This window comes from Tinamus guttatus, unplaced genomic scaffold (assembly GCF_059628265.1).
Source record: "Tinamus guttatus ecotype Peru unplaced genomic scaffold, ASM5962826v1 Tinamus_guttatus_pri_ptg000246l, whole genome shotgun sequence".
Taxonomy (NCBI): Eukaryota; Metazoa; Chordata; class Aves; order Tinamiformes; family Tinamidae; genus Tinamus; species Tinamus guttatus.
The window spans coordinates 1,580,953-1,608,559 of record NW_028288780.1 but is presented as its reverse complement, the minus strand read 5'-3'; the positions used below and the strand labels follow the sequence as shown (position 1 = coordinate 1,608,559).

The 27,607-nt window shown below is 38.1% G+C and overlaps 1 protein-coding gene across 1 annotated transcript in view; it reads left to right on the top strand.

The window, feature by feature from the left end:
- The window catches only part of BICC1 (BicC family RNA binding protein 1), a 79,023-nt gene extending 61,623 nt beyond the window's left edge, over positions 1 to 17,400 (top strand). Inside the window, exons 7-21 of the mRNA XM_088526353.1 lie at positions 8 to 202; positions 933 to 1,184; positions 3,384 to 3,515; positions 4,423 to 4,609; positions 4,850 to 5,008; positions 5,274 to 5,470; positions 5,743 to 5,884; positions 6,532 to 6,688; positions 7,284 to 7,449; positions 8,498 to 8,537; positions 8,913 to 9,067; positions 11,208 to 11,364; positions 13,207 to 13,367; positions 15,188 to 15,287; positions 16,684 to 17,400. Of these exons, the coding sequence (XP_088382479.1) occupies positions 8 to 202; positions 933 to 1,184; positions 3,384 to 3,515; positions 4,423 to 4,609; positions 4,850 to 5,008; positions 5,274 to 5,470; positions 5,743 to 5,884; positions 6,532 to 6,688; positions 7,284 to 7,449; positions 8,498 to 8,537; positions 8,913 to 9,067; positions 11,208 to 11,364; positions 13,207 to 13,367; positions 15,188 to 15,287; positions 16,684 to 16,814 (2,331 nt within the window). The 3' untranslated portion in view covers positions 16,815 to 17,400. The remainder of the gene's footprint in view (positions 1 to 7; positions 203 to 932; positions 1,185 to 3,383; positions 3,516 to 4,422; positions 4,610 to 4,849; positions 5,009 to 5,273; positions 5,471 to 5,742; positions 5,885 to 6,531; positions 6,689 to 7,283; positions 7,450 to 8,497; positions 8,538 to 8,912; positions 9,068 to 11,207; positions 11,365 to 13,206; positions 13,368 to 15,187; positions 15,288 to 16,683) is intronic.
- The last annotated feature ends 10,207 nt before the right edge of the window (positions 17,401 to 27,607 follow it).

The following is a 27,607-nucleotide window of genomic DNA, read 5'->3' as shown; positions in this document are numbered from 1 at the left end:
GTTCTAGGAGCTGCTTCCATTGGTACTTATGTTTGAATTGCCTATTGCTGGAATTCTGCAACCAATCCCTGATCCTAATTCTCCCACAATTCAGCATATATCTCAGACTTACAATATATCTGTTTCGTTTAAACAACGCTCTCGAATGTATGGTGCTACAGTCATTGTCAGAGGGTCACAAAATAACACTAGTGCTGTGAAGGTAAGGAATCTTCTTAAGTAGGCTTCTACGTATCATAAAATATCATCATAGATTAGATACTTAAACACTATATTACTGTTATCTGGCTTCAACAGTACAAGTTGTTATTGCATAAGTGCTTTTAACACCTGAAAGTACTATTAAAAAAAAAAAAAAAAACTTCAGGTGAAGAAACTTACCCTGATGTTCGACACATTTCAGTCATCTCAAAACATTTGGTCAAATAGTTAAATGTGAAACTTGTAGTAACAATTAATAAAAACTACTTTTGCAAAAGATTGTAAGATCTAATTTGACTTTGAATAAAGGAACTGCCATAAACCTATTCATTAGTCTTCATTGTTAACAGCTGGTAATTCAACAGAAGAAAAGAATGTCTAAGAATGTCTTAGGTCATACCTGAAGCACAAATTTTGCAATGTATATCTACCCCAGTTAATCTCTGACTTTCTTAATTATATGCAAGCTCAGAAATCCCATCAGGACCAAACAATTTGATGTCATCTTACTGCCTTTCATGATGGCAATTACATGCTCCATTTATTCATTAAGTGAGGGCAGTAGGTGAAGTTCAGTCAACCTCCTGCCCTATTGCAAATTAGGTGTTTTTAAACAAAACAATTTTCTTTACCTCGAGTGTGAAATGCATGATGACCAAACGCATGGATGTGAATGCATGATGAGCTCTGTTTCACTGTGTCGTTTCTAACGCTCTTTTCTGCCTTTGCAGGAGGGGACAGCCATGCTTTTAGAGCACCTAGCTGGGAGTTTGGCCTCTGCGATCCCTGTGAGCACACAGCTAGACATTGCAGCACAGCATCATCTCTTTATGATGGGTCGAAATGGCAGTAACATCAAACATATCATGCAGAGGACTGGTGCTCAGATCCACTTCCCTGACCCTAGTAATCCACAGAAGAAATCCACTGTCTACCTCCAGGGCACAATTGAGTCTGTCTGTCTTGCCAGACAATATCTCATGGTAAATATTTCAGGAAAGTCTGCTTGAAAAAGAGAGGTATTTTGGGAAAGGACAGGTATTTGGGAAAAGCACTCTTATTTTCTTTTTCCTTTGATCAACTGCCATTCTCCTTATTTGTTAGATAAGCTGTTTGAGAGAAGTGTCAGGAATTTGTTAGTTCTTAAGTAGGTGAGGTTTCAAGGAAACGGGAACCCCTGAAGACATTCACGTATTCCCTGGTGATTTGTGTTCCTCCTTTTACTATAGCATCAGTATTATTGCCCTCTTATTTAAAAAATACCTCTGTCAAAGGATGTTTCTATCGCTCATGCAGGTTTGTTACATGGATTTTTAAACATAACAGGAACCTTTAGGCATTGTGACAGTGCTAATGCTTGTGTTTTTTTGTTTGTTTTCTTATGTACTCATTTATGAACAATACATGGGAGGATTAGACTCAATTTTTACTCAAAGCTGTTATCAGCGTAAAACATGATATCGTGAAGTTCTCAAAGTCCAGATCTCTGCTATGCTACACTGCCTTGCTGCATAGTGATAAGCAGAAATGTGATGCCTTTCTATTTATACAGCTACTTTCATGGTGATTATATTTCAGGATATTGTCCATAAATTAAGAAATATCTTGTATCTGCTTTTCCTTGGTGAGCTTTGGTTGGTGTTCTTATGCAGGCTGATGGAAGCAAGAATTATGCAAGCATGAAAAAAACACTTTAGTAAACTCATAATTATGCAGTACTAGTATTGAGATAATAAAGTTTGATTTAGTAATTATGAATATCTGAGTACAAATGTGTTCCAAATACAATCCAGTATATAGCTAAGAAATTTATTGACCTAAGTCCCTAAATAAGTTGAAATATAGTCTTTTTCAACTCAGAGGGTTGCATGGCCTTGAATTGTTGTTGATGTTTTGTGGATAGTTTTGTGGATAAAAAGTTTTGAAAGCAAATTTTGCAGAAGCAGTGCATTTACATTTTAAAACATTAAAAAAGTTGAAAAACCTGGGTAAGAACCAACTATCCAGGTAAAAATTACCTCCATTTTTTTTTTAACTTAGTAAAAACAGTACTTTCCAGCTTCAGATAAAAACATTTAAATATGCCAGCTATGCTGATAACTACATTGGGATAGATAGCTGCAATCTTCTCCAAGGACCTTTGAAGCAAATTTCAGTTGATTGTTTTCCTTGGCGTAGGTCAGTAGATTTTTTTTTTTTGTATTTTTGCAAAGTTAACCACAAAATGTGACTTTGTAGGAGTGTTCTAGCCATGGTCACATTTATTATTGGCTCCGTCCAGCTGTTTTGATTCAGTCAAAATAACAGCTCTGGTTGTTTCACAGCTAGACAGTAGAATTGCTGGGTCGAATAAGAGATTTGGCTAGAGGGGAGGAAAAAAGGCTATCTAGGGCAGTTTTGACTATCAACAGAAAATGCAATGCAGTGCATAGATTTCATGCACTCTAATACCATACATACAGTGTATTGGTATTATCTGTAAGAATTACTAACATCTATCTCAATATACGTATTAACCAGTAAATAAGTTCTTCAAGAAGGTCATGAGTTTTGATGTATAAATTGAAAATATCCCTCATCTCTGACAAGTATTGCATGTCTAACTGATTCTAATCTTAAATGTGCTGCTTGAAGGAATATACTCAATGTAGAGGTAAAGCCCTAGTGATCAGGGCAAACTGTAAAGGGAATAAATAACATACAGTGATTTTTAAAATACTTTTCTGAGTGAGGATATCTGGGGGCTTTTAAAAAATGTCAAAAATAACAACAGAAATCTTTTGTCTTCCTATCACCCCAACCCTTTGGATTACCCTATGTTGGTAATCACTAAAAATACATAGGCACTTAATTTTTGTCAGCTTTGTGTGTAACAATTTAGGCTGTGCTAGATTTAATTACAGAAGACATTTAAAACTTAGTTTTGTTCATTTACTCATTATCAAAGGATGTTACTTGGGTCTGTACCTCCCAATTTACACTGGCTTCATATTGTGAATGTATTTGTTTCTGGTACATTTGTTCTTCCTGCCACATAGTCCCTTAACAGCCTTATTCAGGGTGCTCCAAGCATACTTTTTGTATTACAATGTACAGGTATATAGTCTATATACTTAAATTTATTGACAACATTTATGTGAGGTAAAGACGTGTTGTGTGAATTTTTGCGCTTGTCTTCTCAGGGTTGCCTTCCTCTTGTGCTGATGTTTGATATGAAGGAAGAAATTGAAGTAGAACCGCAGTTTATAACACAACTAATGGAGCAGTTAGACGTCTTCATAAGCATTAAGCCAAAGCCAAAGCAACCAAGCAAGGTTGGTAAAAAGCTAACATGTTCTTAAGTTGTAGTATAGATTTGCTTTTCAAGTGATGAGTTGACAAGTGATGAGGTCCTCCCTCCTGTGATGAGTCAGAATCTTGTAAAGAATATATGTGTATTCTTTACATATGTGTGTATGTGCATATACCTATTAGGCATATGCACATAGTTTTTTTTTTTGCTTGAAATATGTATACTTATATTGTAAAATGGTTCTCTCTAATGGCTGTTTTACTTTCTCATTAGAGATTTGACAAAAAGCGATCTTTTGTATGGAAAATACTGCTAATCGTGTTCAAAAAGAAAACCAAGCAAACAAACAAACAAAAAAAACTTGCATATGCAGATGTTGATTTAGAACCGTAAATTTGAACATGCTCAATAAGACTTAGTTATCTGCATTATAATAACATATCAGAAAATGCAGAATACCAATTGACTGTTCCATTGTGTCAGCAATGTGATTTCTCTCTGTAGAGATATGTAAAATCAATACAAGGAACAAAAAACATAATTCCTAGGCACTTACGACTGTTCTCAAAGTTGAGTGTAACAGAATTCCCTATGAATATTTTTCTCACTTTTTTTATAGACCTCTGATAGAAATAGATGAGTCTTCAATAGATAACCAACTTCTCGATCTTGTGTCTCTTGTGATTCGGTAGTAACTAGCAAAGTGCTACTTTTTTCCATTATCCTAGTAATATGTTTTTAGTGGAAGGAAGGGAGTTCAATTATTACTTGTTACAGGGTTAGCGATTTTTTTCACTTTATCAAGGATACTGAATTTGAATAGTTGCACTACTACCTCATGCATAACTGTGTGTTGCAGGTTCATGTCATGTAGCTGTGCTTGTCAATGGTTTTCCATTGTGTCTTTTTGTCCCCTTCTCTCTCCACAGTCTGTGATTGTAAAAAGTGTTGAACGAAATGCCTTAAACATGTATGAGGCACGGAAATGTCTCCTGGGACTTGAAAGTAGTGGAGTCACCATAGCATCAAATCCCTCTACTGTCTCTTGCCCTGTTGGTCTTTCTTGTCCTGGTTTGGATATCTTGTCCTCAGCAGGACTAGGACTCACTGGACTTGGTATATATGTATATTTACTTTTTCTGATATATTAAATTTAATTCACAACTCTAGAGAAAAGCAACAAGCTATATTTTTGGATAAGGATTTGTGTTAAAGAATTAGAAAACTCAAATTCTTGTAATTCATCCAAGACTTTAGTGCTCAGTGGCAGGGATGGTCTCTATGTAGAATATTGTCTGTCTTAATGCATCTTTGGTAAATAACAATATTTGTTTTTTGCTTTGTTTCTTCTGATAGGCCTTCTAGGTCCAACAGCCCTGTCGGTTAACACCTCAACTACTCCAAACTCACTTTTGAATGCCCTGAATAGCTCTGTGAGTCCTTTACAGAGTCCAAGTTCTGGCACACCTAGCCCTACGTTATGGGCAACATCTCTTGCTAATACAAATGCCACAGGTTTGTAGAAGTTAAATTATTTGTACAGCAAAGTCATTATGAAGCTGAAAAGTCCAGAATTATTCATACTTGAGACATTTTTTCTGTTTATCCTCATGCAGATGAAAAATGTCAGTGTTTTGTTTCTTCACTACACTATGAGATAATGTCGCAGGCAGTGTTTTGATCTGTTTTATATGGGAAACTATGTTAACAGAGACTTGCTTAAAGTACTAAGTTTAACAAATTGGAAAAAAAAAAAAGTAAAACAAAACTTTTGTCATAGGTTTTTCTACCATTCCACACCTAATGATACCATCTACTGCACAAGCTACTTTAACTAGTATTCTGTTATCTGGAGTGCCCAGTTACAGCCAGAACACTCCCTCACCACCACCAGGCTTGACTCCTGTTGAAGTTCATGTCAACGGCTTGCAGCCAGAGAATAAAAAAGGATCCCCTTCTTTAAACGGTCACGTCAAGGTAAGTGACAGTTTCTGGTTAACCATGTCTATTGCTAATGAACCTTATAAAAATCTTGAAAGAAAAACCTAGTTGCATTAGTAGTGATTCTTAAAGCTACTAAAGTTAGAAATAGGATAGGAGGTTTTCCAAAATGAAACATTAAAAAAAAAAAAAAAAAACTGTTCTAGATCAGAGATGATTGCTGTCCTACAGATACCCAAGAGTAGAATTATTCAATACTTTGTTAAGTATACCAAACACTACAGTGACTTTTTTAACAATTATTTCAGACATCAAATATCAAGTATGCTGCACTGTCTGCCACATCGCTGGGAGAAAATGTGTTGAGCACAAGCCACAGCGATCCATCAAGGCAGACAAGTACTCATGGTGCCTCTGAACAAGTAACAGCCAAGTCAAATAGTGCAGAAGGTAAGAAAGATGCTGACATGTTATTTTTTTGCTTGGAAGCGTTTGTGAAATCTGCATGCAGTTTCTGAAACCACATATTTGTGCTTTGGTTGTGCAGCTATGTTGAAGGAGAGTATCACTCTGTCTTAGAGATCTGCTGTCAAATAAAGTAAACAAACTTGCATTTAGCTGTACTGGCACACACTGATTTTAGCAAGAAAAGGCCCGTTCCGCTCAGTTAAAGGGATAGATATTTGGGAAAAAAATCAGAGAAAATGGAACATTTGAATGGAAGCTTTTATTTCACCTCAAGACTATCTGAATGCTCTCTAAGACTTAATAAACAGGATACCAAAGCAAATCATGTGAAATGGTCACTCTTGATTGTGATTCTTTATATTTGATAGTACCTGGCTTTTACTTTAAAAATAAGAATATCCTTGTAAAATGCAGTGCAAGTGTTGCATGAATTATTGATGATCTGTATGTGTGTGAAATGATCTTCTTGTCTTTTTAGTTTTGGACAAGCTAGCCCCTGCCGAAGGCTAGGCTAATTTTAAAGGGAGGGGCAGCAGGTTTTCTTTTAGAATAATAATTCATATAGAAAGTGTACTGGAATATAAACTTTCCTTCCTTTTCCTGTCCCCTTCCTGCTCTTGACCTTGTAGGTTGCAATGATGCTTTTGTAGAAGTGGGCATGCCGAGAAGTCCGTCCCATTCAGCAAACACCAGTGACCTGAAGCAGATGATGAGCGCTTCCAAACAAGCCTGTGCTAAGAGGCAAACAGTGGAGCTGTTGCAAGGCACCAAAAACTCTCACTTACAGTACGTTAAATGGACAAATATAAATTAATGGAACTTTCAACATAAAATACTACTTAACATGGTTCATAGGTAGAATGAGTGGTTCAGTCATTAGATAGTCATAGAACTGAATTATATAGGGAGTGATATTTTAAATCACACTTAGTTATATCTTCTCTTTTGTCATTTCATAACTTTGTATATTCTAAGAAACTTGTCTCTCTTGTACACTTACTGAAAGGGGAAGTGCTTTTCCTTTCCTACTAGAAGCTGAATTTTCTTCTTTCGCAAAGGTACTTGGTTACCTATTTCTGTTGAATGTATTTTTTCACTTTAAGAACAGTTCCTCAGAGACAGGTGTTTTGCTTTTATACAAACACATATATTCATACATATTTGAGAGGGGAGTTGTGTATGATATACATTTGAGGCTATGATATCTGGGACATAATCAAGATTCCCCCAACCCCAGGGAAAGGCTTTTTTGATTCATTATATATCTTGGCAGTACAGGCTTTGTTTTTTTTAGGGGTCAAGTTTGATTATCAAAATCCCCTTGAACATTTTGCCTCTTTGCAAAACGAAGCCCTGGTTAACGCTGGCCTTGCTCCCGCAGCACCGCCGAGCGGCTGCTCTCGGAGGCAGAGCTGGGCGCTCCGGAGAGCCCCGTGGCCGACAAGAAGGCTCCCGGGAGCGAGCGCGCGGCGGAGCGCGCGGCGGCAGCCCAGCAGAACTCGGAGCGCGCGCGCCTCGCGCCGCAGCCCTCCTACGTCAACATGCAGGTAGGTCTGCTCAAGGCACCCAAATCGCACACACAAGTTGGCTGTTGCAAATGAAGTTGCTAGGTAAGGCAGAGGTGACCGTTACCTATGAGACTTACGCTGACATTGCAGTTGAAGTAAAAGCATTTCTCAGCCAAGTGGTTCTTTTGCTTGAAGGTAACTTCATGTGTTCCTCCCAACACAAGCAAATTAAGCTGAAATGCTTTGAGGTATTTTAATGATGTGATGCAGCAAGACCTTCGCAGTTGCATCTTTTCATAAAAAATTTTTTATTTAGAAGCAGAATGTATCGCTTCACCTGTGCTCCAAAACACATGAAGAAAAACAGTTTTATATTCACCAACTTCTCAGTGTAGATCTGATCTTCTATCAGTGCTAGCATAACGTTTGCAGACCTCTCCTTATCAATGCTCTGCTTAGCCTGAAGTGTTAAATTCACTACTTTAAGTACTGCAGTTTTTGTAATTTTGTTTGTTTAGACTTTGCTAATTTATGTTCCAAATTTTACCAGTAATTGAGTGTTACTTAACAGGTAAGATTAAGCTTCACATCTTCCATTGTGTCATAGGTAGTGTTAATGGGTGCTTTATTGAATTCTGTCAAAACTTGTCTGTTCTTCAGAAAATAATTCTACAGGGAATTGAACCTTAAATATTCAAAATAACTCTAATGCCTCGAATGCTGTCCAAGATGCATATTGTTATTTTAATTTATACAGCTTTTGGATGCTCTAAGAGATGCTGTGGGAAGATAAAGCATGCTTGAAAAAGTATTACAAAAATCTGCCTATGCAGAATCTAAATGCTGCTATAACTTCATTCAAATGGAAGCTAGATAGCTATTTAAAATCTTTTTTATCTAGATTTGAGTGTTTTAAGTAACTGAGAATTTCATAGACCACTGTCACATTATTGTGCAGTACTTCACATTTTCTCCTAGATGGATTCATTGGCCACATATAAAATCTTTGTTTTTAGAAGAACTAATTACTGAGATGACCTTTAGTTTGAATAGCAATTAAGCCACCTTCTGCCTGTTTAATTTTTAGGCATTTGACTATGAACAGAAGAAGCTACTAGCAACCAAAGGTATGTGGGTAAACAGACTGATGAAGAGTTTGTTAGTATGTGTCACTACTCAATTTTCTTATGTTAGTTTTACAACTTTTTTAATCAAACCTAGTATTGAAGCATTTGTGTACTGGCTTTCCCATATTCCAAACTATTTCTAATACTGATGTAATAGAGATGCTTGTTATATTTGAAATGACTTAGATAAAGTTGAAATATTAAGGTGTTTGTCTTATTGGCAAAGTTGTTCTTGATTTCAGGGATACGTTTAGCTTTGATATTGATACGGGACTTTAATAGGTTTGGGCCTGTTAAACACTACCATCCCACAAGAAAAACAAACCACCTACCTTTAAATAGTGACACTTGCTGTTTTGCCCTGTATGTTTGCAGCTATGTTAAAGAAGCCAGTTGTAACAGAAGTGAGAACTCCAACAAATACATGGAGTGGATTGGGGTTCTCTAAATCTATGCCTGCAGAAACTATCAAGGAACTAAGAAGAGCTAATCATGTATCATACAAACCATCTATGACAACTACATATGAGGTATATCAAAGCCGTACTGTAATTGAAATATATTTGTAGTAAATAATACAGTTGTTTACTCTTGTTTTTGAGGTACTCAACATGTTTATTCTGAAAAATGTTTCTTCTATAATTATGATGGCATATGGAATGCATTCAACCCAGCATGCAGAATTATATTAACTTTGTAAATCATGCTTCAAGTTTATAGAAGTCTATTCCTGAATATACGTTTATTTAAACAAACTGCTGACAACTTAAGGGATAAAATGATTCAGTAAGTGTAGATAAACAGTGGAAATCTGACCTAATTAAAACATACATGTGTGTGCAAAAAAAATAAGCTATATAATGTGGACTAGTGCATAGTGATACGGTGATGGAAAAAGGAGTGCGTGACGAGGACTTTGTGGGAACTTACATTTCCTTCTTAAAGGCATTCTGAAGCTGCTTTTTAATGCATTTCCATGCTTTAACCTTCCCTGGCTCCATACAGACACCTTTTTCCGATTTTTGTGCTACCTAGCAGATGTCAATGGTATAGTACTTAAGCACTAAAACTTCAGACAGTTTCTTCTCCAGGATGTACTTATCAATGCAAAAGATATGATAAATCATGATGAAATGTGCCTTGATGTTCCTCACTTGATGCATGTTAACTTTTGGAATCATTTAGTTATGTGTAATAGGCTCAGGCACATGCAGAAAGTTTGCAGTAATAACTTGGTGGGGAGGGAAGACCTAATCCAGCAGATTTTGTTTGTGTTTGTTTTTACAACAAACTCTTCTCTCTAGAAATTAAGCTGGGCAGGGTTTTCTCCAAATTGTCATGCACTGACCTCTTCTGAAGGTCTATAAGCAGCCCTGTTAGCCTATGTGGGAACACTTGGTGTTAGTGCCCTGGCGTCAGTGCGTGTACAGACCAGTCTTAGCTCTTTCCACTAAAATGATATTGCTTCAGTGCTCCTGCTTCCACCTTTTGGTATGAGCTATAAAAGATCCTGGGTTCCTGTTATCCTGTTGCTTCTATTTAGCAGTCTTCAACTCTGTGCTTTGGTTCTTGGGCAGTCCTGACACACTTCCTCCCTACATGGTGGCTTTTGATGAACTTCTAGGTGCTGTGCCGAAGGAGAGTTTTTTGAACGGATGTAATTCTGCCACTGTAATCTCATCTTTAGGAAGCTAACCTGTGAAATAAGGCCCTGAGAATCTCACCTTCACTTTAATATTTTGGTGTGCATTCAGTTTTCCAGGAATATTGAATGACTCATTTTTGTTTCGGAACTTTTAGTTATCGCCTTGATCAAACAATGAAGAGACCTTGCCACCTGCTGCTCTTTAACAGATTTGGAGTGAATCCATTCTTTTCTCCACTCCATACTGACTCTGGTTCACCCCTTCTTGAATCTTACAGTGACAAGGAGCCTTAGGCTTTTTTCTCCCATGTTGTTAATTTTTCAAAACCATAGAAGAGACTGCTACTTCCAAACTTGTCTTTTTTTAATCGGAATTTGATGCACGCAAGTAGAGTTAAATTATTAACTTGTTTCAGTCATGTTTAGTTCATGTGTGGTTTTGGTATCAATAATGTTAATCTTTTTGATGTATATCTTCACAAAATTCCATAGTCCTCTGCAGCTTTTTAGGGAAAATTGTTGCCTTAATTTGGAATATTGATTCATAATGAGAGTGAGATTTATTATAATGAAGCCTTTAGAGGAGTAAGAAAAGAAACTTTAGCAAATGAAGAAATGATTCATGATTCTTTTTTATACTCTTGATTCAATTTTCCTCAGATTATTTCTGTAGTATTTTTTTTGTCTTGAAGAGATGTAGAAAACAAACTACTTCCATACAGAACTTGTATATACAACTTGTGTGGGAATTAGATACCGTAGAGCATTTTTGAAAAAAGATACGTTGAGCAACTTATTTGAAGGGTCTTCAACTTCTGCATAAAACTTACAAACTGCTGATGATTTAAGCACACTTGCTGTTTTTGTGTATAGTTGGCAATTATTTGACTACTGATCAACTGCCAAAAGAATGTTTGCAAGCATTTAAAGCTTGGAAAGCTGCGTGATTTAACTGAGCTGCTTCAAGTGAAATATTTGTATCACAATGATATTTCAGTTTCATGCACACATTTTGTGTCTTATAGGGTTCATCAATGTCCCTCTCACGGTCCAACAGTCGGGAGCACCTGGGAAGTGCCAGTGAATCTGATAACTGGAGAGACCACAACGGGCTTGGACCCACGGCTCACAATGACTTTGTGTCCTCAATAGGCAGTCCCAAACGGAAACAAAATAAATCAGGTTGATTTTTGAGAACTGTTTTTTAATGAGATCAACAAATTTAATTTCAATATTTCCTGACATCATTAGGGATTTAAATGACCTGTGCATATAAAATAAGGGTGTGTTTTTTAACTGAACAGTGAAAATATATGTAAGACTGTAAAACAACATAAGAATACTGGTTCAGAAGAAAAACTTTTATGAAGAACTTAAAAATTGAAGAGATGCTGTAGCTTAAAGCTCTTTCTATTTTTGGAAGGAGTTCGTCAAGTTGTACTGAAACCAGAAGTACCAAAACCTTGATTCTAGACAATCATCATTCTGCTCTTTTTATCAGTGCAAAAACAGCCAGGTTTTTATTGGGCTCTCTAGCATCTGGTGATGAAGTTGTAATTTGCTGATGTTGAGTTTTAAAGCATTATTTTCTTTATGGTAATTAAGATAAATCTTTCCATGCGTTTGTCAGTGGATAGAACGTGATTTAAATCACTTATTTACAACCTGCATCCACAGAAATATTATAATTATCTTTTTAACAAAGCTTAAGACTCACAAATTTATTTTTTTACATCAGTTAAACTAGTTGAAAATTATTTTAAGTTACTGAAAACTAAAATTCTCCTCCCTGGAAAGGGGGGAAAAAGGTGGAGAAGACTAAACATTTGTCTATAATAAATGTAGACTTGTATTGTAAGGGAAGACATACTGTGGCTTTTTTATTTTTTATTGCATTTTTCTTACCAAGGCAAATAAAACCTAAATACCAGTTTAATTCCAAAATAAACATATAGTAAAAGTTGGACATCTTAAGAAAGGATATAGCTTCACTTAGAGGAAATATTCATGGTTGGTATATTTGTAAGTTTTCTTACTTTAAAAAATCACACTAGCTCAGCTATGAATGGCTGAATATTGTATCCTGAAGTGTTAATAGTACGGAGAGACAAGATAGGTAACATCCCAAATGCTTCTAATACTTCATGCACAGAAAATAAACATAGCTTAGTCACTTGTGAAAAACTGTGCTCTTAACGTCCTCTCAGCAGCCTATAATGAAGGCTGTAGCATAAACCTCCAGGGCCATCTCCATTCTGTCCAACTGAGCAACTGTTGTGTCTTCTGCCAGCCCCTCCTGCCACGCTTGTAACTAGTGAGGGAGAGCCCCGGCCGCACAAAGCCCTGATGTGTTGGCCAGGGAACATCAGTCCCTAGTGACGTGCTTGGGTGCTGTCAGTGTCTGTGTAGAGAGGAAAACCTACCTGCCTAAATCGACTGTCATTTTCTTGTGTGCAGGCTTTTTAATGTGTGCCTTTTGGGGAATGTATTGAAAAGTTTAACAGAAAGAGTACTTCCGGATTTAATCATTTACCCTAAAACTATTGTATTTGTGCTTTGTGTCATGCTGAAGTACTTGCTAAATCATGTGGCTGCTTTGCAGCCCTTCAATCAGGAGTTGCCATGGCTTGCTTCTCCCCAGCCAGAGCGAAGGGGGCTGCCTGCCTCCTGTGTGCAGGGGTTGTTCCTTAAGCACTGGCTGGAGAAGAGGGGAGGGCAAGAGAGGAGGACCAGCAATGCAGGGCTTTCTGCTGAGTTCAAGGTCCCGAGTTCCAGTTGCATGAGAGGTTGTGTAATGTGACTTAATTGCTTAAAAAGTCTCCAAACATCTTTCTATAAAGACTGCAACTTAATAAGCAAAGGATTAACTTTGTTCTTCATGATGTCAAACCAATGAAAGGAGTTTTCTGCTAAGTAATAGGTATTTTGAAGTTTTAAGTACTGTGGTAATATAATGATTTAATTGAATATAACATTGATGTGATTACATGGATTGAAAATTCAAGTGTGCTTTTCCCCTTTCAGCTGAACACTATCTCAGTAGCAGTAATTACATGGACTGCATTTCCTCGCTGACAGGAAGCAATGGCTGTAATCTGAACAGTTTGTTTAAGGGATCTGATCTGCCTGAGCTGTTCAGCAAACTCGGTTTGGGCAAATACACAGATGTTTTCCAACAGCAAGAGGTCAGTATTATTTTAAAATATATCTTTGTGTTCGTAGTGTGTCTTACTCATGGTGATGGTTCTGCTTTTTGAACAAAACAAAACAAGACTGTTAGCAGCAGGATTTTCATGAGCTATTCTGTCAGATCTGTGTAAATATGTCTTGTGAATTCCTAGATTGCTAGCCTAGAAACGTGTACTTTTTATTCCTGAAGCTTTGTTTAATTTTCTAAGTACATATCAAAATTATTTGATTCAAGGAAATTTAAACCTCAGGGCTGCTATTTGTGGGATATCTAGGAATTGCTTTTTGGTCAAGTTCATTAGAAGGTGTGGAAGAATAGTCTGCATCCTGCAATAATGTTTCCCCCAGGTTCGGCGCTCAGGTGTGCACGTGTTCATCCCACCTCTCCTCCCTTTCATGCCTTTTTGTTTGCCAACGGGCTGGACTTCTGATCCATTCCCAATGAGGAGATAGTCATCTGTGGGAGCTCCCCCATTCCACCACCTCACCATCTAAGTTTGTATCTCCGTTTAGTCTAAGCAGAAGTACTTCATACCCCTAAAATACTCTACAATAGAAGTCGCTTCAGTTAGGTCATTGGCAGGTCTTCCAAAGCATCCAGCTGCCATCTCAGCCCTGGGGCTCCTGGATCTGGTGTGTTTCCAACCAGGTTTTCTTGGCTTTCTGATCAATGTCTTTAGTGTTGTACAACCATTTGTCATTTCTGTTTGAGATGGCATAAAAATGCTCAGAAAGTGGCCACACCTGAGCTAGTGACTGCTGTGGAAAGCTAAGTGCTGACAGCTGTGGAGCAGCTTAGCCTGGAGCTGGCCATGCTGTGGCAGGTTAATACTCGTTTGGGTGAAAAGCTCCAGCTGTGGCTCCACCAGTGCTGTGCACAGTCCCTTAGGTCTCTGCCTTGTGTATTCTGTAATGCTCATGTTATCTAGCTGCTAGGCCTTTCCTGTTATCTCAGCCACCCACTGCGTCAAAAAAGAGGTAGCTGTGCTGGTTTTAAACATTAAGCACAGCTGTTGTTTGAAAGCCTGTTAGGGTTCTTTGTATGCATGTCCACTCTATTGAAATAGCTGTTATAGCACGTGTATGTTCAGTCAAAGCTAAGGTTTTGGCACGCTTACTGTCATCCTTCAGCTGAAGCACACAAGTAGGTTTGTTTCAAGGTGGTGCCAGTCTTACCTGTGTGACGGCAATGCAGCCTGTGCTGCTCGAGGCTGTGCCCCCGTTCTCTAGGGACTTCTCTGATTGCCACTGGGGCAGGATATGCAAACAGCAACCCTGCAAGGGTTAAGCTAACATCCTGTTGTGCTGTTCAGCGCGAGGGATTCAAGTTTTGAGATGCACTCCATATCTCATTTATGCTGGTGTCTCTTCAATCTGCTGCCAGCCTCGTGTGTTTTTAATGAATTTCTCTTTTTGTATACCTTCTTTGGTATTTTCTTGTGCCCTGATTTTTATTTTTTATGCTTTATGAGAATTAAGTGTGAGGCACCAAGCTGTTTGGCCAAAGTTTAAAAAAAAAAAAAAAAAATTTCCACTATGTTTCCTTGAACTGCATTAGGAACAAAAACACACAAAAAGATAAAAGATCTCATTAGTTGATCTTCTGTACTTTTTAAATCTTTGGTTTTCCCTGTTTTTCTTTATCTGGAATACAGAGTGCACTTAGTAGTCATTGGAAGGCTTATGTACAGAGAATAGGTTGGCAGAGTAACTGTAGAAAGCAGTAGAAACACTGTGACTGCCCTGCCTCATATTTATGGCTTAATCATTCTGGAGAGTGATTTGTGTATAAACATCCTATTTCTTTTCACTCTAGATTGATCTGCAGACATTCCTTACTCTTACTGATCAAGATTTGAAAGAGCTAGGAATTACCACATTTGGTGCCAGAAGAAAAATGCTGCTTGCAATCTCAGGTAAATATAAGTAAATTCAAACAGGTTATCATTTGTTAATTTTTAACAATGTTTATTTTCTCCTCACTGGAGTTGTAAGTTTACAGTTGACAAAGGAATTTGGAGTAAGAATTTGTTCCACAAATCATTGGTTTGCCCTTCATTGCAAAGCACTTCTAAAGCTTTGACCTTTAGAGAGGTTTTACACTGCATAACACTGTATGCTGTTGTAAAGCTGAAACTTGCTGGAAAATGTTTTACAGAAGATTAGAGAGTTGGCCTTTTTTTGCCCCAAAACTGCTGATCATAGAAGTTCTGAGGTTTCAGACTCAGTGCAAGTCTGAATGGCACAACATGCTGCAAAGAGCTGTCATTTTCAAGCTTTTGGTTCCTTTTCACTTTATTGTGTAGCAAAACAGTTGTGCTGGCTATAAAAACTGCCAGGGTTCTTTTTCCAAGACCCTCTGTTTTCCTTTCTTTCTAGGTTTGTCTAGGTTTGAATGAAAAAGGTAACTCTTGGCTGACTTTTTTTCTTCCAGCCTTCTATAAGTAAAATTTTGTTTTGTACCCTTCTTGTAGAAGGCCAGATAAGGTTTCTCACATTGTACTGTAGTTTATGCAGCTACACAGAGCTTTTTCCCTGTTGTGATAAATAGCAACAGATAGTATACTTAGGAGTATGCTGTTATCTTGGAATGAATCTGTCGGAGGAACAGTTTTCTTTAGATCCTTCATGGAACATGAGGATTTTTTTTTTCTCCAACGTGCATCCCTTTTACTGATGTCATTTGTGAATGTTTTTATGAATTTTAAATGATGGCATACAGAAGAAAAGCATACAATATACTTATTTAATAGCATTCATGAAAACCTGTAATCTTGCAGTGATTCATATCCATCATCAAGTTTGTTTGGAAAAGTGGCAAAAGGAAAAATGTTTTGGATGAGTATTTGTACAGACTTAGGATGTGGATTTGAATAAGAAGTGAGCATCTTTTTTTAAAAATCTGTGTTAAAATACTGCTTCAGTGTTGTGTTCAAAGCAATATGTCTTTGGAAAATAGTTTAAGTATAGATGCATACAAGTTTGCAGCCATTTTTTGTGTAAATGCTACTTCAGAAGGAAATTGCATCTTTCTTAGTGCTCCAGCAATCTGATTTAACTCAGCATTGCAAAATCTGCATAGCATGTCAGTGCAGGGGAAGAATTGTTGCAAATAGAAGCTTGCTTCCCAGATTGGCTCTATAAAGTTTAACCTTGCACTATCCTGATGTGTTATATATTGAATGAGTACCTTGATTATGTTTTCAGCTGATCTACCCTATGTTTTCAGCTGTGTCTAAGCCACTTTAATAAAGACAATTTCTGGTAAGAGTGTCTTTTTCTTTTCTTCTTTTCCTCCTGTGGCCTTTATAGAACTGAATAAAAACCGCAGAAAGCTCTTTGACCCATCCAACATCCGTGCCTCCTTCCTGGAAGGTGGAGCTAGTGGGAGACTGCCACGTCAGTATCACGCGGACATTGCTAGCGTCAGCGGTCGCTGGTAGCAGTAAGTTGTGACTCCAAGTCAACTGTAAAGATGGACATGGCAATCCTGTGGACAGCTTTCACTGCACACCACCCTCTGCACTTTGGGAGTTTGGTATCAAGGACCAAAGCGTTTTTGTCTGCACAATACTGTGCCAAAAAGAGAAAACACATTTTGCTGTTGTCTTTCAAAACACCAAATGTGGGTTATGTTTTACTCATGTAGATTGGACAGAATTTGCAATAATAATAATATAGGGATCTTTGTTTAGTATTTTATTACCCATAACTATAATGTATGCACTGAATTTTTACTTTGTTGAATGAAGGAAGAATGAAAAGCTGGGATGCCAGACAGCAGAGATTTTGGTTTTATTGAGATGGATTTTTCTGGTACTGCTTAAGATAATTATTGAGGTCTTTCTGCACTTTACATGTTCTGATTTCTTGTCCTGTGGAAATTTACTTCTCTTTCATTTCCATATCAATTGCTATATTGGCACTAATTAAAAACTTTCAGATGTTCTTGCTTTAGGTTGCATCTCACTATAATGGTACTAGTAATTGATTCTTATGCATTCTTGTGCAGATTTCTTCTCTTTCTCTCCTCTCTCTTTGTCTCCCTGGTAGTTATCTGGAAAGATTATTCCAAAATCAAACCACTTAAAAGTGGACCAGTCCTATTATGCTCTTAAGCAGTCTGGAGCTGCTTGCAATGAAAATAATTCACTGTAGCAGATGCAATGAAAGACCAAAATGGACCTTGCAATATTAACCCTTTGCAGTCATCATTTAACTGCTGCCTGTAATGCTAAAACTGTTTTTAATGGTTGTCTCAAAGCAAAGGGCTATTTTTAGTATCCTGCCACTGAAGGACACTTATTTATATCAGACTTTTATTTTTAGATTCTACACCTACAATACCTAACAGATTAAACTGATCTACTGCAGATTTATGGTAGAGAAAGAAAGGCATTCATCAAACTAGAGCTGTGGGCTGTCAGTTTGATTAAACAGAAAACTAATCTAATTTGACAAGACAGCACTGTTGCCATTTAATAAATGACGTATATTACTTACATGACTATGCATGCAGCAATTAAGCAACCTGCAGAACTAGGTGTAATAACATCTGTTTTGTTCAATTTAGATTTGTAATTGTCAGCTGCAAAACTCTTGAGATGAACTATTTCTGAAACAAGTTATGTTCAACAGAAAGAGTCCATATTATAAATGGATAGAGAAACTATTGCATTCCTATACTGTGAAAGTCCAAAAAATTTGGCAATACTATTCCTTTGTCCTTACGGATTTTTTTTGTTATGGGTTTATGAAGGGTTCTCATATAATGAAGGAATTCATGAAGTGCCTCTTTCTGCAATGCAATATGAAGTTTCCAAACATTATTTTTTTTGAAAAGCATTCCCATAGGAAATATTGTGAATTACCTCTACTGTAATGTATTTATGTTCAGTGTATTAGCCTTTTGAGATGGACATAAACCACTGTCAAGTGCTCTTAAAAGAAGGCAAGGCATTAGAATAACATTTACAGTAGTTGGTTTTTATGCAAAAATGGGTGAGAAATAGTTGTGACACTTTCCATGGATGATTATTTCTTTTAAGGTGAGAAAACAAAATGATGTAGAGAAACATTTGAACACAAAAAGGGAATTTCAAGAAGCTATTACTTGAGGGCATAGATGATCGAGCAATGATAAAATGCCTGTGTTTAGCAAGAAGAGACTGCTCAGTACTCGTGTCAGCCATATTTACTTAATGGTGTATAGCTGGGTGACTTCCACGGTAGGTAAAGTAGCAGTTAACTTGCTCTGGTTTTAAAATTGTGCTACAAATTAGAATGGATAAGTCTTCCACACAGTGATTCACAGCAAAATTAACTCTGCTTAAATGCCAAAAGTCTATATCCACATATCTATGAGAATTGTGGTGTGCGTCACGGGCAAGAGCAGCTTCATGCAAACCCTTGTGGAAGCTACACCTTCTAATTCTGAAAGTATTTACACTTGTGCTTGCTTCTAAGCACATAAATAGCTTCATTTTCATGGAGTACTTATGTGCTTAGGGATGACCTGTCATCTCAGTGTTTGCATTCTCAAGACCAGTGTTGGAAAATGGAATTGTATTCAAGTGCATTAATTTTATAAAATATTTTTAATGGAATAAATATTTAGCAACACTTTGTACAGGATTTTTTGCAACCCCTTGCTGCTTTTGCCTGAACTTAAAAGCGTTGAAAGAAATTTTACACTCTTAGATTTTTAGCTTTTCATAACTACATGGTATGTATCTAGACAGTACTATTCTTGGAACAGAAGTTATTACAGTATTAAGTCGATGTGGTCTTTTGCTGAGCAGTGCTTAAATCATCTACACAAGAGTGAAGAATTTCCCATTAACAGCGTTATTTTCAATAGGGCTTCACAAAAAACACACTGGAAAAAAATTTCTCACTTATTTTGATTCCACAAAGGGAATATGACAGTACAGCGTACCGTATTTAGTGTTATATTATGCACAAATATTTGACTTGCTACATAAAAATGTTAGTTTTAAATCTGTGCCTTAATAGTGACCAGTTATCTGTAAATATAGAGCAGATACAGATTGTATTTTTGTGGGTTGTGTCCTTTTAGTGATTTTTTAAAAAATAAAAGATGGAATTAAAACAGTAAAAATGGGAATTTTCAAAACTAATCAATGTTACATAAAATAAATTTATATTCCTTGTATTCCGATTGGCTCTGAAGTGTTTTATTCAGACTCCATTCCAGGGATGCTCGCTTATTAATAAAATATCAAAACTAGTATTCCACATAATTGCAACATGTTTCTTTCACTTGCTAGTTTTTTTTGTGTTTTTACTGTTGTTTTTATATCACATGCAAGACTTTTGTCTGGCCATTAAGTGACAATATCTTTTTCTAGCGATGCATCTCAGAAAAGCAGTATGGAAGGAATTAACTTAAGTCGGAGTTGATTCATATCAGGTTTAATGGCTTGGCATGCAAGAGTTTGATTCTTGCTTTGCTCTTCCCATTTTTAGGACTATATAAGCTTTGTTAGTAGAACTGTTGCAAGTACAGTTTCCTCATGGTGACTGTACTGGTGCTTTCGGTGCAAAAGAGATAGAACTCGATTCCTGAAAATCAGTAGGGATTCTTTATTGGGATGCTGGCCAGCATCCCAATAAAGTAAAATCCAGTGAGAGCAATAACCTTTCAAACTGGTACAGCAAGACTAATGTTATCAGTCTAGTCTGTTTGCTTGGCATGTAGTGATGTAAGTTTAATAGTGTTTGCATTAGGTACATCTAGGCTCTCTGTTCCAGGCTCATATATTTTCCTTGTTAATTATTGTGTCTATACAGCTCTATACTATTTGAATTATAGCTCACTTTCCTTTAAAACTCTAATTTTGTGAATGCCTCCTAGGAATTACAAAAATTGTGGGAATGGGGTCTGGGGAGGATGAATATCACCATCCTTTTCTGTTGAGGACGACTAGAGGGTGCAGTGCTGAGCACTAACTCATGAGTCACTGGCATGAACTGAAGGGAAGTTGTGTAGGCAAGAGGATTTACAAACTGCACAGCATTTTGGTACCAGAGCAGTGCAGAGAGCTGAAACAGCAGCTCTCTGCAGACCACTTGCAGAAATACTGCCTTCGTTGGACCACCGCTGTGACATCAGTCAAGCAAGTGGTAAAAAAAAAGTGCAGTGGTCCCAGAAAGGGAAGGCAGGAGCAGTCACAGAGCAGCAGAGAACCTCTAAATACCTGGAATGGAGAGCTAGCATAAACCGCTTGTACAGTGTGCATGCTGGTAGAAGATGTGTTTTAGGTGAGAAATGAGAGAATGAGCATCCTTAGCATGGGAACTTACAAATTTCAGGTACTCCCTCCTACCCTGTCTGCCAGCCTGCTAGACTTAAACCACACACCAGTTGCACCACTGTTGTGCCCTCTTTTTCTTTCACTGGGGGACAGTATTTATGTCCTGCTGGATTCCCAGTTGAGGCTGCAGACCCTGGGCTGGCTCCTGGTGCTATTCCTGCCAAACAATGCATTTTCTATTGCCCTAAATATTTCTTAGAAATTGTGGAGGGAACTTGGCAGATGGGAAGGATAAGAGCAGTTGCTGATAAAGTTTTAGACTACTTGTCTCTTGTTTTCCCCCAGGCACAGCTGAGTGTTGCTGTAATTAACCCCAAGTTACATCAACAAAGAGGAATGACCATGAGACCTCGGATTCAGAAAGAAACTTTCTATTAAAAAGTCATGGTCAATGGTTGTAAAGATGAGGCATAGCAATAACAGCCTTGGAGAAACCCTGCTTAAGAATAACTATATCTCTGTATGGTCCTTATCTTCAAGGCATTAATGGATTTTAGAACTTTTGGAAGAACAAGAAATATTATTCCCTCACTAAATCTGTATGGACAGTTCACATGCTTATCAGCCTTGATGGGAAGATTTGCATGGGCATTCCAGGAACTGAGCCCTGTTTTCTTGTTCCCTAGTCAGTGGATCTTTTCCCTATAACTGTTTTGTATGTTATGTCACAAGAACCCGCTAATAGTCTCTAATCATAAACTTGTGCTTTTGACATGAAATTACTGTATTTTTCTTTTGGCTTCAGATACCACTTGGTACACTAAATTCTGGATTTAGTTTTCAGATACAGGAGAGGCTTTTTACAGACACCTCAGGTCAGAATATGCTTTGCCATTTCACTCAGGAAATCTTTGTTTTTTCTCCTGCATTAAGGATAGAAATTTCTCTTTTATATCGCATGTTTTCATAGAGCCAACAAAACATATTTTATATGACCAAGTGAAGTAGAACAGTCATATTTAGCAACTTTGAATATTGACACAGCTCTTAAGGGATGGTTCTAAATAAGATTATTTTTTTTCTTCACTTGAAATTATTGAAGTGCAGACTCAAATGCTTTCACAATAATCTGCTATTAACAAAGTTGAATAACAAAGTAACCATAAACAATTAAGTCATAAGCAAAACCAACTAACACACTGCTTTTCAGCGAAAAGCAAGTCTTTGGCCTTGAGGAAAAAACTGATGTTTCTGCAAACTCTTAAAGTATTTTAAAATACTCCCCAAAATAGCCTCTGTAATTCTCGGCATTATGCCTAGGTATATTTATTGTGTATTATTTTGTTATTCCTAGTACTTCTTAAAATATCTTGGATGATAATTATATAAATTAGTCTCTGAATTTCTTTTGACATTGAAGTTAAACAGTGTAGATCTCAGTTATGTTGCGAAACGAAGACTTTGTTGTTGTTGTGATGATGCAGAACATTGTACCCTTGTCAAAGCATCATCCAGTGTCAAGTTTCTTCATTCTTCTAAGGTCGAAAATTTGGGCAGTATTTGCTCTGCTGAGAGATGCATAACAACTCCAGATGTTTCACCAAAATATGAGGAAAGATGAATACATCGTGACGGGAACTGCTTATGCCAAAACTGTGTTGCAACTTCATGGAGACTAACAGATGGAAAAAGTAAAACATAACAACAAAAACCAATTATGTAATGAATTTTGTCTTTTCTAACAATGTGTCATAAATGTCCTAAGAAATAATATTACCATGAATATAATAACTCTAGAAACATGAAGCATTTTTTCCATAATTACAAGCATAGAATTTGTCATCTATGAAGGACAGGAGTTTTGTAGAGGTCTGAAAATGTGTGTGGTGTTAAATTATGACTTCAAAATGAAAACTAGTCTAGGAACATATACTCATGTTCTGTATGGACAATATAGGAAAGCAGTGCAAGATATGTAAGGTTTTGGGGGCAGTCTAAGACTGATTTCATTTTCTGATACCAGTCTATATCTCATTTTATGTAACACATGCATGTGTGAGGGAAAATAAGATGGAAACCATACATGATTACACTTTTAAAGGAAAATTCAAATACAGCAAAATAGTCACAAACATCTAGCAAAAGGCTTTTTCCATCCTATAGAACAGGAGTTCTTGGTTTCTCAAGACGAAGTACCTATTGTCATGCCTAAGCTCTCATCTACGTGCAATTGCCTGCTACATGGTAAGTAGCAAAGTTATTCTTACTCTGAAACAACAGGTATGTGGCATTACCGTGCCACCGAAATTTCAATTTCTGTACTAAAAATGGTGAAGCTTTGGCTATTAAAAAAATAACTTTTATTTATGAAGAAAGGCTCTTGCTGAGCATGCCTCTAGCATGGATCTTCTATCTCTACTGCAAGTAATTGCAGAAGCTCTAATGTTGATTCAGTACTTGCTTTCCATCATACTTTCTGCTGGACTTGAAGTGCTAGAAAGGGCCTTAAACAAACAAAAAAAAGTACAGTTTCATGAGCTTTTTTTAACCTTGCACAACAGCGTCATTGATTTTTTTGCCTAGAAGTGATTAACATGGACAGTATCCAGAACCTCAAGTGTGGAAGAGATCTTTTTATTTTTTTCTCTCTCTTTCTTTTTTTTTTTTCTTTTTTTTTTTCTTTTTTTTAAGGGATGTAAAAGTCGTGACTGAAGACTAGAAATAACATTTTTGGTACTGTTACTTTCTTGGCTGCTGATGTTGTCTGCTCACCTCTCCTAGAGCTTGGCTGTCCTATGCTTGGCTCTTGTTTCCTCTCTCTTTTGGTGAGCAGGCAAGGTTTTAGACAAATATGACTGGGAAGATTTGAAGCTTTTTAAATTTTCAAGCAGGCTTCTGTCTTGATTGCTCTGTATATAGATGGCAGTGAAGATACATGTGCTGATGGGGATCATTAGCTGGTGTGAGAGATGAAAGTTATAAGCACAAAATGAACTGCATATTGTGATTGTCAATTTAAGTAAGGGCATAATTCTTCAGCTAGGTGGGTTCGAATGAAGAATAAGACAAAGAAACATTAAATTATGTGTTTGGCTCAAAGTTTTGTTTTTTTTTTTTTTAATATGTTGATGAAAAGGAGCATCTGACCTATTGTGCTGCGTTTTTGCTACAATTTAAAAATTTGATTATGTAAAGAGATTTCTCAGGGCATCTCCTGCAACTGATAGTAAATATATAATGATTCAGAGAGAGGAGGATTTCAAGTCTACCCCCTTTCTCTTTAATATTAATTATTAGAGTACAATGGCATAATTCTTCCTTGTTTTCTGTCTGGAATATTTCTTCTGAGGCCAATGCATCCCTCATCTGCACTGGTGTACTAACATATGGGTTTTTCTTCTCTCTTCTGGAGCTGCTGTAGACAAGATAACCAAATCCTGAAAACAAGTTCACCGATGCTCTAATTCATTGCTTTATAAATGAATTGTTTGTAGGAGATGAGAGAACCTCTGGATTGAACAGATATGATGGTCTACTGAAAAAATGAAAAAACAAAAACTTTGAAATGCTCACTCTGCCCAATCCTTGTCTAATGAATTTGGAAGCCTCAAGATATTTCGTGTTTGGTTGTTTGTCTAGTCACTTCTTTCACCTTTGAGTATACTATTTAGTTTAAATAGTGGCATTAAATATACTATGTGGGGATGCATTTGGATGAGAAGCTGAAATCCACACTGGAAGAGTGTGTGGACTAGAAGCTGAGTAGTGGAAGGGCTTTGTAACTTCAGTGTACTATGGTTTTAAGTGAAATAAGTGATTTTTTTCTGCAGGTCTGTGTGTATACAAAAACATGCATGTTGTGACAGACAATCACTGATACTCTGTCCCTTCCATCTCACTTCCCAAAATTAAATGTCAGTGAATTCAGTGTTTTATCTCTAAGCTTTTTTTTTCTTAAAGAATTCTCAGTTAGGTTAGATAATTCCTAGCCTGAAATTTGGCAGGGGACAAATGAATTTTTAATGGTTCTGCAGGGAAATGATTTTCCAGTAAACTCTCTGATGTGTTTTCATGTGCTATTCAGCATGGGTGATGCATGGAAGTCTCCAAAGATGTTGAAAGCTTTCTCGCTTGACCTTTACCAGGTCAGTTTTTCTTTTTTGCTTAAGCATGGGGGTTGAGCACAGAAGTCCAAGATGCAGCAGTGCTCCATTCCTCTGTGCCTGCTGTCATCTTGCATACAACATTTCTGGAATATGTTTTGCTAAATATCGAATAAAGAAACTTGGGGGATCAGAAACTTATGCTCCATGATGGACAGGCTGTAGAACAGGCTATGTTTCAGGCTCAAGCATGGGACAAAAGAAAAAAAAAAGAAGTGACAAATGCCTGCATAAGGGCATATTTTTCTTTTTGAAGCAGTCCCAGCTTTCATTAAATAATTATTAATAATTCTTACAGCACCATGTATTTTTAGTTACATTACATCATATCACTGTGGTATATACAAAATGAGAGGTTGGATCCTCAAAGATGAGCATAAGCCCCTGGAAAGCTGCGTGGAAGAGCTGCCACAACAGGCCCCAAAGGGAGAGGCAGAAGCTTTTACAGTCCTTTGCCACCTTGTACTAGGTGGCCTGGTCCTGATTTTAACAGAGAAAGCCATGGGGAGTTCTCAGTTTGAAAATGAAAGTCCTTTCTAATGTTTCTAAAAATATAATACTAAAAAAAAGCGTTTGAAAATGTTTCTTCAAAGGAAAACCAAGTGAGTCTCCCTCTTGTTTCCACAAGGGGAGCTGGTGGGGGCCAAGCACGGCCTGTTCTGGCTGACATGGGAACACCTGTGGTCTGGGGAACATGGATCAGGTGGTGACGGAGAAGGTTTCTTTGTGGAGGGGGCCGGGGCCTTGTTAGCTCCCAACGAGGCGCAGGTGGGATGAGGTGGTGGAGCGGCATTGTGTGCACCTGGGGCCCTCTACAGCCTCGCGCTGCCCGAGGCTGCGGCTGCTCTGGGCCTGAGCTCTGCCGTGCTCCTGTGGCCACAAAAACCACCCGAAGAGGCCGGGTGGCCGCCCCAGCTCCGAAGAGACACGTTTCCACCTCATCCATGCTGGAGGAGGCCTCCTGCTGCTGGCCCTCCGGAGGAGTGCCGGCCCCGGAGCTGCCGTGTGTGCCCCAGCCGGTCCTCAGAAGGTGAGTGCCCCTCTCTTTAGCTTTTTTATGTTAAGGGCTTTACGGTGCGCTCTTTAGGAGCTGAGGATGGGAAACTAAACAGTTCCTTACTGATTTGCTTTAAAAAACAAAACAAAAAGACTGCAGGCGTTTTAAGAATTGTTGCTCTGTGGTGTTGCTGGATAACCACTGTTTCTGGACTGGGAGGGAAGTGGTTTGTGTGTCCCAAAAGCAGCACAAGGAGGCTTGCAGCTCAGGGCCTTCTCCTCACTGTCCAGGTAACGGCATGGAAAGGCCTCAGCTGCTGCTCTGCTTGCTCTTTAGCCAAACAGAGAAAACAAGAGGTTTTCTGTAGTATGGATACTTCCTTGATTAAATAATTCTCTACAGGGTTTGTGGAATTGCCGTAAATCCTGCTTCAGTTTTTTTGTTTGATGCTATGGTTTTTGTAACTCCAGGAAGGAGGGGAGAAGGCTTGAGAGGCGGTTAAGACTGATGTGTTATTTCTGTAAATGTTGTAGATTATTCTAAGTAACTTGAGCGTAAGGGGCTTTTTTGAGAAGTTATGGTGTTTTGACCATAATGGTGTTTCTGTGAGTGTGTGTGTGTGTATATATATATATTGATTAATATTTAACTGAAACATGGCCCTGGAAACTGAAGATCCTAATGCGTCTTGTGTTTCTTATGCTAAAGCTTAATGTAGATTAAGTGTTTTGGCAAAGCTTTCTTGCAAGAATTAAGATAAGTGTATTTGTGTCTTTTGGGTTTTTGTTTTGTTTTTGAATTGAAAGGTATTTCTGCTCGCTTCTGTGATTGTAGCATTCTCATACAGGTCTCTGTCTGTAGTTTGCTAAATTTTTTTGTTGTGAACTGGAAGATTAGAAAACATCTCATCCTTACAGCTCTTGGAATGGTGCAGAGGATCTTCATAGTAAATGAGAAATACGCTTTTTGGTCCCCAAGCAATGGAGGAGGCAGGGTAAAACTCCTGCTAACTGCATTAATCTGTGCCAGGACTTCAGTGGCGAAGTAGTAAAAGAGTAAAGGGGAGGTTTTGCAAAGCCCTGTTGCCAAAAGCAGAGGCTATTCCCTAAAATTTCCTTGGGGGCCCTGGTAAATCATTCACCCCTGTCACATGGCTACAGCCATGTCACATGGCTGGCACCTGTCTGGCCTTGTCCATGCCTCCCCGACTGCAAAACAGGGTAAAACGAGCTCTTCAGTAGCTCTGTCGCGGCCACAGTGAATGCAGTTTGCAGCACTCGGCTGCAGAGCGCTGCTGCGTTGGTACAATGCTGGGGAAATGCTGTGTGGTTTTGTTTTGTTCTTAGTAGAAAAGGGGGTTTTGTTGAGCAACTCCAAGTTTCTCAAGAAATCTCCAGCATCTTCTCTTCCCGAGCACCACGGGTGTTGATTTGCAGCTGACCCCTCTGGGATGAAGTCATCAGGAGAAAGTTGTTGCCTTCCTGTGTCTGTTTTCCTACGCAGCCTTGTTGCTGCACTGATTTCACCAGAGCGGGAACATGTTTCTAGTCTGATGATTTCTTATGTTCGGAAATCCTCCCACAGCGCTGACCTTTCTAGATGCCGTTTGTTGACTTACGGGAATGAGACGGCTCCAGTTGCCTCGCGCCGGCCTTCGGAAAGAGGCGGATGTGGCCACGTGCCCCGGGAGCTGGGGATGGCTTGGTCCCCTTCCTGTGCATGCAGTTGAGCAGCAGCACAAGCAGCTGCAAATGGGGTAAAACGAGCCCTTCGGTAGCTCTGTCTGGACCATGCCTGGG